Source organism: Pteropus alecto, unplaced genomic scaffold (genome assembly GCF_000325575.1).
Source record: "Pteropus alecto unplaced genomic scaffold, ASM32557v1 scaffold177, whole genome shotgun sequence".
In the NCBI taxonomy this organism is placed as follows: domain Eukaryota; kingdom Metazoa; phylum Chordata; class Mammalia; order Chiroptera; family Pteropodidae; genus Pteropus; species Pteropus alecto.
Window position 1 is genome coordinate 944652 of NW_006442207.1, and position 13046 is coordinate 957697.

Below are 13046 nucleotides of genomic sequence, written 5' to 3' on the forward strand. Positions count from 1 at the left end.
TCCCTGAAGTTCAAATGGCCTCAAGTTTTGTCTCCTACATGGGTTATAAGCAAGGGATATTTGGGGTGAGGCATAAAGATCTGTTTTACTTAAAAATGATATGCTAAGAGTTATAAGTGAATTTGCTAGAACTTCCTTTAACAAATCACTCTGGGCGGGGGGAAGTATCCCTATACTTATTCAATTCTACTTGAACTTGTATTTTCGGACTGTGCAGATGCACCTGTCATTCATTTGGAGGTAGTAAAGTATAGCAGTTGAGTGCTCTGGCTGCAGAATCAGGTGCATCTAAGTTAAAATTCTAGTACCATTGCTTATTAGCTGTGACATATGGTTCGTTACCTGGCCTTAAAGAGCCAGTTTCCTCATCTGTAAAATGGGTATAAGAATAGTTTTGAGGGAATCAAATGAGATAATATATGTGAAGTACTTAGCACAGTACCTGGCATGTAAAAAGCTCTCGATAAATGGTAGCTCTTTTATCCATTCAATCAAAAGAAACACGTATTGGGGATCTGCTGGGTTCAGGCATGTTGTAGGCACAAAAATGCTTCAAGACACTGGCCCCTATCCATAAAGAGTTTACAGCCATGGTTGGTGGAGGCAGGGGAGCAAAAACACTTTCACGATTTCAAAGATAGGAACTAATAAAGGACAAAAGGATTGTGAAAGGGTGAAGACTTTGAGCAGAGGGTAATCTCTGAGTCGGGCCTTGCAGGGTATGAAGAATGGAGTTGAGTGGGAACAAAGCAACCAGCATTCTGGAGAAAGGGAGTAAACCCGAAGAGAGAGATTGGACAGGATAGGTGAGGACATTACAGAATCCAACAATCTGGTTTGGCCTGAATGTAGGGAGTGAGATGGACAGAGGTGGAGAGCCATCCCCCAAATGAAGGAGGATCAGCATAGGAGTGTATGTTGATTGGAAATGCCACGGGTCTGGCCTTTGTTTGATGGACCATTGGAGGCTTTGGGGGAAGGGGAGATAATGACGTCCTGTAGTTTGCTATTTACTTCATTCATCCTTAAAGTTTTTTAGTTATGGTCTCCCAAGTTTCTGGAGCACTATTAGTACAGGAAAGTCTGAACATTTGTATGGTTTAATCGTAACGTCATGACTGAGAGAGAGACAAGCCTTAACTCCAGGGAGGACTAGAGCGAATAAAGATCTAAAGTAGGCTATACACTTCTAAGGTGTTCGCTTCCTTTTCACCTTGCAAATACTGACAACACTGAAACTTTTACCAGCTTTTATTTGGAACTTGGCAAATGATCAACTTTCTGCTCTGAAGGGTGCCCCAATATTGAACTTTCAAATAGTGACATTCATGTGGGCTTTAGTCCTGTCATTATTTTTAGTATTATATATCAATGATATTGATCAGAGTGATGGCTGTAGTTATAGGGCCTAACTGCATCCCAGATCCTTTGTCACCTGTGTTACCACAGTTTCCTCTGCTTAAGATATTTTGAAGCAAAAGAGTGCCTCCGCTCTTGGGCACACATACTCTGTTGATAAACATGAAGAGAAGAATTACTGGGCAAGGGATGTAGACAGGCACAGATTGTATTTTATTTTGAAGTTTTGGTTTTTTTTTTCTTCCCATATCATATTGGCTTTAGCTAAATTGATTATAACTCAGCAAGTGTGAGTTTAGAATAGATACAGATGCATAAAATTGATTGCTTTTGTTCCAGTGTTGACTTTTCCTCTTGTATGAGTGAATCACTTGAATTTGGAGGGTGGACTAATTTATTTCTTTCCATCCTAACAGGGATATATGTCAGCAGCCAGAAGACAAAGTACAAAGGTTTACTAGAGAGGGGACAATGACACTCTGCCCTCTGGAAAAAGGAAATAAGACTCCAGGAGTTGAGATAGTTTCACAGGAAGGAGGTTACAAAGCCTCCTTCCCTACCCCACCCCCACCTGGGTCCAGGTGAATTTGCAATTCAATGACGACTCAATGCTTCTAAAGATTTTATGTAACTTTGAAGCTTCTCAAATGTTTGTTAATTTCGTTATTCTGGTGGACATCTTGCAATTACTAGTAATTTTTAAAAAATCTTCTAACAGGAGGTGAAGAGGCCTGGGGGTGTTCACATAAGGAGGGAGAGGATAGGGAAGGTCCCAGTCCAGAAACTTACATTCTGGATGGCAGATAAGGGATAGGGCATGTTATTTGAGAAAGGAGGCGTGGAAAAGGGTGAGTGGGGGAGTAGTGGGAGCCAGGTAGTGAAGTGTGCCTGTGTAGAGGTACTGGCATGAGGGCTGTATTTTCTGACCTTCTTGCTGCGGTGATTCACAGCAAGAGCACTCACAGCAAGTCACCACCCTCCAACTCCCAGAGACAAGGGCTCATCCACCTCCACTCCACCCTACTGTTGTCAGAATCAGCAGCCCCAGCCCAGGAGGCAGGCGGTGAAGCAGTTTTTGAACCAGGCTGGTCCCTTTTCTGAATGTATCAGATCCCGGAGAGGAGCTGGAACTCCCTAATTTTTGTCCCCTCCCAGGCACCCATTGGCTTACGCAGCAGGGCCCTGCGGGAGCTGTCCGCGGTGCTGAACACTTTCTCTGGCTTGTCCTGAGCCTCAGCCTCGGCGCAGGGCTCAGTGGGTCCCGGGGAGAATAAAGATGGGAAGGTCTGCGGTGAGCTCGGGGCTTTAAATTTTAAATCGCTGCTGGAACTTTCTATGAGACTATCTTAACCACAACCCTGACTCTATGCAAGATCCAGCGCTTAGGGTCGGGTCCCTCATCTTTCTCCCGCACCCGTGGTGTGTCTCAACTCCCCCACTCCACTTCCTCCCCTACTCCTTCCTTATTGAAACTGCACCAGCTCATCCTGAGAGAACTGGTCCTTCACGACCCCTTCTCCCCTCGTTCACCCCACCCTTCTTCGGAGCGGGACTCTCCCAGGGCACAGCAAGCATTTGGGATTCTCTCTCGCCCCTCTGGCCCAGGTTTGTCGACCTCTCCTCTCCTTTCCGTTTCCATCCTCCTGACAATGTCCTTCTCTCTAGTTGTCTAAGCACCGTGTCGGGTGGTGTTTGCTCCGCCCCCTTTTTCCATACAAGGAAGCGCTGGAGTGGAGGGCGGGGGTAGAGGGAGGTGCTCTCAGTCCCCCTCAAAAGCTGCGAGCCCACTGGGAACTCCTGAATCTGTTCAGCTCCCGCGGAGAAGCAAGAAATCTGCACCGCAGTCGTGGACGGAAGATCACTAGGAAACGAGGGATTCTGGCCCTCCCTCCCCAGAGCGTTTTCTCGCCCGCGAAGCCCCACTCACCAGGTAGGACCGTGCTCCTGGGTTTGGCCTGCGTGGACCGCGAGGGCTCTAAATCCAGTAGGAGGAGTTTAAGTAATATGTGCATGCCTAACCACTTACAGATTTATTTTCACAGAGGTGGGATGACAGCACTTTTTATTGTTGTTATTTATTTTGGTCAGTTATTCCAAAGGGAGTATTTAGGTGATTGAAGTGAGAGGAGGTTGAGGGAGGAGGGGGTTTGATAGAGAATGGGAAGTGAAGGACTTTGATTCTCTTCGGACAGGTGGTCATGGCCTCACTGCCCACTCAGGGCCCGCGAGCCCCTGACTTACTTTCTGGACTACCGCCGGCGACCTTAACTCTGGCCAACCAGAGCACAGAGGCCTCAGTGGGCAATGGGTCGGTGGCTGGCCCAGGCGCTCAGGCTGTCACGCCGTTCCAGAGTCTGCAGCTTGTGCATCAGCTGAAGGGGCTGATTGTGCTGCTCTACAGCATCGTGGTGGTCGTGGGGCTGGCGGGCAACTGCCTCCTGGTGCTGGTGATTGCACGGGTGCGTCGGCTGCACAACGTGACCAACTTCCTCATCGGCAACCTGGCCTTGTCCGACGTACTCATGTGCACCGCATGCGTGCCTCTCACGCTGGCCTACGCCTTCGAGCCACGCGGCTGGGTGTTCGGCGGTGTCCTATGCCACCTGGTCTTCTTCCTGCAGCCCGTCACCGTCTACGTGTCGGTGTTCACGCTCACCACCATCGCGGTGGACCGCTACGTCGTGCTGGTGCACCCGCTGCGCCGGCGCATCTCGCTGCGCCTCAGCGCCTACGCAGTACTGGGCATCTGGGCGCTGTCCGCGGTGCTGGCGCTGCCCGCTGCCTTGCACACTTATCACATCGAGCTCAAGTCGCACCGCGTACGCCTCTGCGAGGAGTTCTGGGGGTCTCAAGAGCGCCAGCGCCAGCTCTACGCTTGGGGGCTGCTGCTCGTCACCTACCTGCTTCCCCTGCTTGTCATCCTCCTGTCTTATGTCCGAGTGTCGGTGAAACTCCGGAACCGCGTGATGCCGGGCTGCGTGACCCAGAGCCAGGCCGACTGGGACCGCGCGCGGCGCCGCCGCACCTTCTGCCTGTTGGTGGTGGTTGTGGTGGTGTTCGCCATCTGCTGGCTGCCGCTACACGTCTTCAACCTGCTGCGGGACCTTGACCCGCACGCTATTGACCCCTATGCCTTTGGGTTAGTTCAGCTGCTCTGCCACTGGCTTGCTATGAGTTCCGCCTGCTACAACCCCTTCATCTACGCTTGGCTGCACGACAGCTTCCGCGAGGAGCTGCGCAAGCTGTTGCTCTCTTGGCCCCGCAAGATAGCGCCGCACGGCCAGAGCATGACAGTCAGTGTGGTCATCTGATGCCACTGCACCAGGCCTGGCTGGCCTGGGGAGCTCCACGTCCACTGGTCTTCAAGGTTACCCACCCGAGGCTAGACTCGAGAGCTTATTCTTAGCACCAGAGCTAAGCCAATACAGGCAAAACTTCCAGCCCACCCATCTTGTCCAGTTGTCTTGCCTTGTCCTTGTGTCTTTGTACAATGTCAAGTGAGCTTTGGTGGGAGTACTTTGCTAGGAGGAGGCCCGGGAGAGGGAAGAGGATTTATTATTTCCTCTTTATGCCCTTGAAGGCCAAACAAAGCTCTTTCTCTAGGTTCAAAACAGTATTTCAGACCCGTGGCCATCTTCTTTGCTTTTCCTTCTGTTTGCTCAATAGTGAAATGAAGAAACGATGGTGGTGGGGTTTTAAATGACTGTATTGGAGTTGGTAAAGATTTTCAGGTTGCCTTTAAAAAAGGATACAACGAAGATATAATACCTGATATTGCTTGGTCAATTTGAATCCATTTACTTCTAGTTTCAGGGAAATATGTATTACAAATCTACATCTAGCATTTTAGCATTTCCTGAAAAAGACCTTTATATATCAAAAGGGTTTTGAGTTTAAATACATTTGCATCTGTACTACAAAAACACAAACTATCTTTCAAAAGGTCTTGCTATTATTTTCTCCCCTTCTTTATTCCCCAACTTCTATTTGAAAATGACGAGATGAATTAGTCCATGAAAAGATAGATAAATAGGAATAAAAAGGGAAAAGTACCAATTACTGAAGGGGACATACAACTGTGCACAGGACAGACATCTTATCTGTGTGTATGTTTGTGTATACACATCCAGTATTTGCCACAAGGTGGGCACTCAAATATTTGATTTTCTGAATACTCAGTGTAAACTGTGAGCCACAGCATTCTCCTGCATTCTCTAATTGCTTAGTTGCAACAGATCAACAGCTGTCATCTGACTGCTCAGCATCTGCTCTGTGGTGACACACTTGGAACATGATCAACCCAGAATACAAGGATTGGGAGGAGCTTACTTAAGGCCAGAACAGAAAAATAAACTGTCACCCATGGGATGCATAGATCGAACACCGAATTCCTTCCAGGGTAAAGAGACCCGGTGGAAACTGTTGGGGGACAATACCATGCTGATAATCCTCACTTTAACCCCCCAAGAATTCTGTAACTGAGGACCAGTGTTCTGTGACAAGGATTTCCACATCGATGTTGGAAGAGTGAGCAGGGCAATGAGGGCAGGAGTCTTGGGAACTGAAACATGATATCCAGCAGCCAGAATGGCATTTAGGGCATGAACTAGTAGTGTCTGCAGTCACTCAGTTGCCATTTGTAAGATTTCAGTACTGCACAGCTCACTAAGCAGCAGAATCCATGTTTCCCCACCTCTCCCCTTCTCTTCCTCTCAGAAATGAGCTCATTCACTCATTAAAGGAAGGGAAAAAGTGGGTGATTTGGGGATGACAAAGATTAAATCATATTACTCCAATGTCAACAGCCACAATGGGAGAGTGAATATCTGTGGATGGGCTAGTTATTAATATGAGTCTTTAGTAGTTGTGTGACTAGAGTTTTCCCAGCATGGGGAAGAGTCAAAAAGCCTGGCTCGAGAGAAAGGAAAAGTTGGGCTAACTGAGGAGATGCGGGTTACCTCTGAGAATGGCACTAAAGCTAACTTTCAGCGTCATCTATGTGGAGATCAAAGAACCCGTGCTCTTATAATGTAGCCCACCCACATTATATCACTCCCCCTCTCCAAATGAAAGCATCTTCTAGGCTTCGCAGGGACTAGCTCCTGTGCTTCCAGCATCTCCATTACTTGGGAGGCTCAAGGTCAGACATTTCCTGTTTCCTCAGAGCATTTTTTGGGTGAATGTATGTGGAGAGTCGAGGGAATGGGGTAAAGGATGGAATTAGTTGGGAAGGAATCAGATTCATTATGGTCTCTTTGTTGGAAAGTTTAAATCACTGGTTCGCAACCCTGGCTACTCCTAGAATCACCCAGGGAGCTTTCAAAAACATCATTGCCTAGCTGCTATTCCCAGAGAGTCCAGTTGATTTGAGTTGGGGCCTGGGCATTAGTATTTTCCAAGGTGGTTTTAATATGTGTCCAAGGTTAAGTACCTTAAGAATTATCCTTTTTCTAATGAATCTCAGAAACATCTGAATGAAGCTTCAATTGTACCTGCTAAAAGTATTAAGAATTTGGAGTTGAATTCTGACAGTGATTTACATGCCACACTTAGAGAATACTCTTATAATGAGCCTTCAGACAATACCTGATGAATCACACAGAGGCAACTCGCTATAATCAGAAATATATAGATATATACTCAATAGTTTCCTTACACATCTCTTATGTCTAAGGCACTGTATGAATCCAGTCAGTTTAAAAAAAATTATCATCATTCAACTGCAGATCGATTGCATTATAAAGTTATACACCATGAATTGTTCCAAGTCCTGGTTGCCAGGGTGTTAAAAAAATTGAAATGTTCCCTGATTAGCTTGATTTAAGTCTATATCAACTGTTAGAAGAAAGTGTCCCCATTAATTACTAGAAAAGCTGCCACCTGTTTCAAGTATGCTTACAATTTAAAATTTTTAACATTTATGTGGACTTGATGGAGAATCTAAAGAGGCTGGAGAATTATGCTGTGTTTATCAACATCTTTACAAATTAAGCAAATTGGCAACTGAACAGCAACTAATTAATTCTTACCCTATCTGAAATCTATTTGGGACTAGTTTGACTATTAAACAAACTAATTTCTAAAAAATCTCTCAGAAGTAAGTTCTAGAGAAATCCACATAGACTTGAAGTATAAATTTTTATTTGATGTAATTCATTTTCGGTAATACCAAGCATCCAGTCCTCTGCCTGCAAGGAGTGATACAGGCTGTAAAGCTGGGAACTGAGCCAGCCTGGTACTTGGCAGCGGCCCTTTCTGAGGCTGACAGGAGGTTCTGTAATCCTCTTTGCAAACATTGTCACCAGGTCTCACTTTTGGCAGTCAATCAATAGATTTATCTCACTAAATTGGCTGGGGAGTGTTTCAATATGTGTTGGCAACAGTTACCTGGAAATAGCAACTGTGAGAGATGCTAAGGTAACAGTATCCCAATTGATGTAAGCTTCCTGAATTTTGTTCTTGTGGATTTTCAGCCTGCCCTTCTAATGGGGGCAGGGGTGAGGTGCTAAGTTCCAGGTTTATTTTCTCAGGTAGGCTAGTCAACCACCTCTGTCCTGTGGCTTGTATTCCTGAACATCTAGTAGTTTTGCAAATGCATGTCACAGACCTGAGATCAAGGGGACCCAGGCAAGAGTGTGGCTAGATCTGGGAGTGAGCCCAGGCTCCATCCCCCACAGATGAGAGGCCAGGGGCACTTTTGTTCCCCAAGGTAGGGGCTCTATTGATTATCCTTCATGAGTTGATGTCTTTGTTGTGTGCATATGATGCATGTGGCTGACCCACTGTGTGAAGCTCTTTAGGCTGGGGCTTGTACTGTGTTTGTCACATTTTGGGTGCTTAATAAATATTAAATCAGTGGTACAGTCTCTAGCTATTGGATTAATAAACCAAACCAGTTACAAACACTGTGTAACTAGACAACCTCAGGATGGCCAGGGATAAAGCAAGGATAAATCACGACAAGGAAAACATGCTACTCAATTTAAATTTGTCAATTCCAGCTAATTCCAGGAATAAATTGTTATTTGGGGTCTTCTGTGACCCAATGTCAGTAATGATAGCATTTCAGTATATGGCATCAAGCTCTGTGCTCTCCAAGAATGCATGTGCCTAAATCCACGGGTCCATTGAAGGGAGAGTAAAGAATTTCATGATTAATTTCTATATCATCATGAATCCAAATCATTATTTAAATATTAATGCATATAACTTGGAAAATTTAAAAAACATTCACCATTTGGGTCTGTAAACAAAATTTCATCATCTAGATTCCAAAATGCCATGACAGAGTCATAAACAGGATTTTCTGGTACATCTAACATAAAACTTACAAATAGATTTATGTGCACATGTCCAAGTATCCGTTTGTTTTTCTAAATGGGATAAGCTGATATATAGAAATGTAAAATATTTGGATGAATGAGAGTTGCAATCTCGATTTGTTAAAAGACTGTACATTCCCAATCAGTCTTTAGCAGCAGAAAGTATAGAAAGTAGAAAATTTTGAAAATTGAGGGTACACGCTTCTAACAGGTTTTCCATAGTTTGTCTCTGCTTTCCAACTCAAGTCGTCTTTATTTCCCACTCTTTGTTTCTCTATTCTGCCTTTTTTTTTTCCTGTTACTTTTCCATTTTATCTATAAAACACCTTCCAGATCTGAAGCTACCTCCAGCCCAGTGAGAGAGCTGGTGGGATTCAGGCATCCACTTTCCAGGGGCTCCTCCAAAGGTGACCATGGCTAATTCCATTGCAAAGGTCAAAGGCCCATGGGGAGTAAAGTACTTCACTTTATTTGACCGCAGGTGAGTGAGTGTATCAGCCCGGGTCATGATCATGTTGGTGAGGGTTTATCAAGGAAAGGCCTATTTATGAAGATGATGGTGAGGTGCAGGGAAGTATGAGAAGCACTAACCAGTACCCAGTGAGGCAGAGGAGCTGATCCCCAAGTCCAGGGACAGGAAGGGAGAGAGGGGTTGCTGAAACTCCAAAGGGCAGAGTCATTTACAGAAGGCCACCTGAGAAGGCAGAGTGTCGTCAGAGGAGAGCTACAGCCAGCCCCAGGTATCTCCACAGATTGGGAACCAGAGGAAAAACCAAGTCCATAAGAAACTAAAATACTCCCCAGACATATCCAAGTGTCACAAAAGTGATACATAAGTGCCATGGGAATTCAGCAGAGGAGCTAGTCACATATAGCCTTGATGATCAAAAAAGTCTTCATGGCCAAGGTGGCATTTGAGCCAGACTTTGAAAAGTACCTGGGACTGTTAGCAATACAGAAAGTAATGGCCTAGGAAGGTTAGTAAAGTTACCTACCTAAATAGTGAAGAAGGATGCCCATTGAGAAGAGTGTTGGCTGTACTTATGAGAGTAGAGAAAGACGAGCTGGCTGAAGTTCAATCTGGGAAGATTAACAATACCTGTTCAATTCGTCGACTTCTTACTCTGTGCTAGGCACTGTGCTAAATATCTTCCATTACATCATTTATTTCTCAACACTTTAGGAAGTAGGCTTTCTCATTATTATTCTCATTTTACAGCCAGGAAAACAGACATTTAGGGAAGTCAGGTAACTTGTCAAGGTGTCCCAGATAGTAGGTGGTAGAGGTGGGATCTGGATTCCTAAGCCTGCATCCCTATCCATGTAATATCCTAACTTGAATTTCAACCGAAAGAATCTGGATCTTCTTCAGAGGCGGTGGGGAACCACTGAAGGGTTCAAACGAGTGGAGATAAGAGAATAATTTGTTCAAGAATGTACTCTAAGACCTAACTATGATAACAGGGAAATTGTGGTTCGGGGAGAGACAGGAAGCAGGGAATCATTGCCATGAGGGTCAGAACTAGGGCAGTCGGAGTGAGAATGGAGAAGAGACAGGAGGGAAAGGGCCCTTGAGGGAGATTAGCGTCAGATATCTGAAGATTATATCTGGTCGAATTTTTCCTATTTACCTTATTTCCATAGGCAAAATATGGTATTTATGGTATTATTTATTTTCATAGGTAAAATATGGGATTTATGCCATAGGTGCTTAATACCTGCATCAACCAGGGATGCTTTCCGTAGAAAGTAACAGAATACCCAACAAGACAGAAGGCATAAATCCTAAACACCTCTATTATCTGACCTAAGAAGAATCCTAGAGGTGGGCAGTTTCCAGATAGGTCCAGTAGCTCACTGATGTCATTGAGGACTCAGGTTTTTTCTGTCTTCTGCCTCCATCCATCTTCGACTGATTCACGTTTATCCTCATGCTGTTACCTCATGGCTATTGAAATGCCACATATTGTTCTACAACTAAGGCAAGAAGGAGCGGGGAGGAGAAGCGACAGCAGCTTTCCCTCCCATGTGTCCCCAGCATAATTCTCTTTATGTCCCATTGGACAGAATTGGGTAACATACCCCTATCTTCAAGGGAGCCTGGAAAGAAACTCTTCTACAGTCTCTGTAATGGGAAGTTCATAGTCTCTTCAGGTGTCAGCTTCAATGTCACCTCCTCTGAGAAGCCCTCTCTGATTGCCGCATGTAAAGTAGATCTGCCCTCTTATTCTTTAGTTTAGCTTTTCGTTTGCTCATTCGTGGAACACATCACAATTTGTAATGACACATCTCTTGGTACTTCTCTACAAATACGAGCTCCGCAGGGGCAGAGGCCCTATCTGCTTTATTCACTAGTGTCTCCCCGGAGCCTAATATGGGGCCTGGTACTTCACAGACATAGCGAGTGGTGAGAGCTCTACTAGGGTGAAGGGGGGCCCACAGGGACCTCAGTGCATTCGTGCTCCCTGCATGACTCATGAAGCACCTAGGGGGCCTGAGCCAGTGCACATAGTGGGTGCTCAGGTCGACTCTTGGAATGCAGAGGCAGCAAGAATGGTATCAGTCACGTCTTGTCATGAACTCTTACTCTGTGACAAGCTCACATATCTCTAACACCCACAACAGCCCTGCAAGGCTGGCATTGCTATCCCAGTTTTATAGAAACCAAGGCTCAGAGAAGTCATTTCCCCAAAGCTGGTGAGTGACATGGGATTTGAATCAAAGTCTATATGGTTCCAAAGCCTCTTACTGTCACATGTTCTGCATCCCACGATTATGATAATAATGGCAAATAATAATAATAGTGACAATTATTGCTCCAATTGTCCCCCGCCTCTTAATGGAAGGAGCTACAAAGTATTTGTGGCCATTTGCAATCTACTCACACTGATTTTATAGGTCAGGAAAGTAAGTCACAGAGAGACTAAGTAGCTTGCCCAAGAGTATATGGTATGTAAGCTAGTGGCAAAGTGGAGACTCACAGTCAGGTAGGCTGCTCCAAAGCCCATGTTCCTTCCCCATTAAACTGAGCTACCTGTCAAGAAGCGTGGCTCTCCCAATATGATGGTTTTTCCTGAACCGCGCTTCCTCTGTCCTTGCTGCTAGTATCTTTTGATGCCCAGACAGCTGGTCTCCTGGCACACGTTGCATGAAGACAAAGCCCAAGCCCACAGTGGGTGTCCCAAGAAAACTCATGCCCTCTTTGGATGCTGACCAATGAGGTCTGAAATTCTATCATTAGGTGAAATTCATTTCCTCCCTCCCTCCCTCCCTCCCTTCCTTCCTTCTTTCCTTCTTTCCTTTAAATCTGTCAACATTATTGCCCATATTTTTCTTTTTTTGCTACTGGTTATTTTCCACTTGGATAGAAGGATGGAGGATGCTTTGGCTGCTTGAGCGAATGCCCTACTAAATATACAAGCACATGAGCGATTTGTCGGGACACTATTACTCAGGTGCTTATTATGATAATCAAGAGATAATGACACCCTAGAACTGCAGCTAAAGCCTGGATAGAAATCAACTTGCTTGGACTAAGAGAGGAAAGATTATGGTAGAATGTATTCGTTAATTTTTCATGCTTATTGTCAAGGTAGTGTGGATGTGTATCTTAATGAATTCATTCTTTAAGGATGATTTGGTTTTGAGTTCATTTAATACTCATCAAAGAATACTCATCACCCTTTCCACATGGTTAGCATACTGCTCAGAGAATAGCAGCTTATTGTGTGTGTGTGTGTGTGTGTGTGTGTGTGTGTTTGTGTGTGTTTTCAACTGCAAACCAGACTCAGTGAATAGGCCAACTCCTGATACCCACAGCTGATGAAAGATCTTGCACATCACAGCGATGAGGCTGGTCTCTGTTTGCAGCCTGTCACTCTGGGACAGGCCAGGCACTGCCCACATTACGGAACTCTGGTTACAGCTGTGCCAGCTGGGACTTGGAGAAGATTGAAGGTTTCCCACGGGCTGGTAGTGCTGCAAATTAAAACACCCTCCTCCAGAGGGTGAGAGACTCTGAAACAGAAGGACCCCTGAGGGAGCGTATAATTCGATCCCCACATTTAACAGATTAGGTGACCGATGTCCCGGGAGGGTGTGGGACTTCACCCCAGCCGTGTAGCCTGTGTTAGTAGCACAGCAAATACACTTCAGCGAATTGTTTCAATTCTGTCTCATTATTTGTCTGATTTTTACAAATAATCATTCTTATTAAAACAATAATCTTATTGTCAAAACCAGCAATACATAAAAGTATAAGGAATAAATGAAAAAATGTAAATGATTTCTTAAGCTCTGCAAACATGTCACTGTGAGTTTATGTAGGATGTGGCTTATTTCAGACACCAGTCTAAAGTAGTTTGT

General features: G+C 45.1%; 1 protein-coding gene across 1 annotated transcript; it reads left to right on the forward strand.

Annotated features, from left to right (window-relative positions):
- The first annotated feature begins 3446 nt into the window (after positions 1 to 3446).
- PRLHR (prolactin releasing hormone receptor) lies at positions 3447 to 4876 on the forward strand. The gene has a single exon (XM_006920824.1). The coding sequence runs from the start codon at positions 3558 to 3560 to the stop codon at positions 4668 to 4670; it is 1113 nt and encodes a 370-aa protein (XP_006920886.1). The 5' UTR covers positions 3447 to 3557; the 3' UTR covers positions 4671 to 4876.
- The last annotated feature ends 8170 nt before the right edge of the window (positions 4877 to 13046 follow it).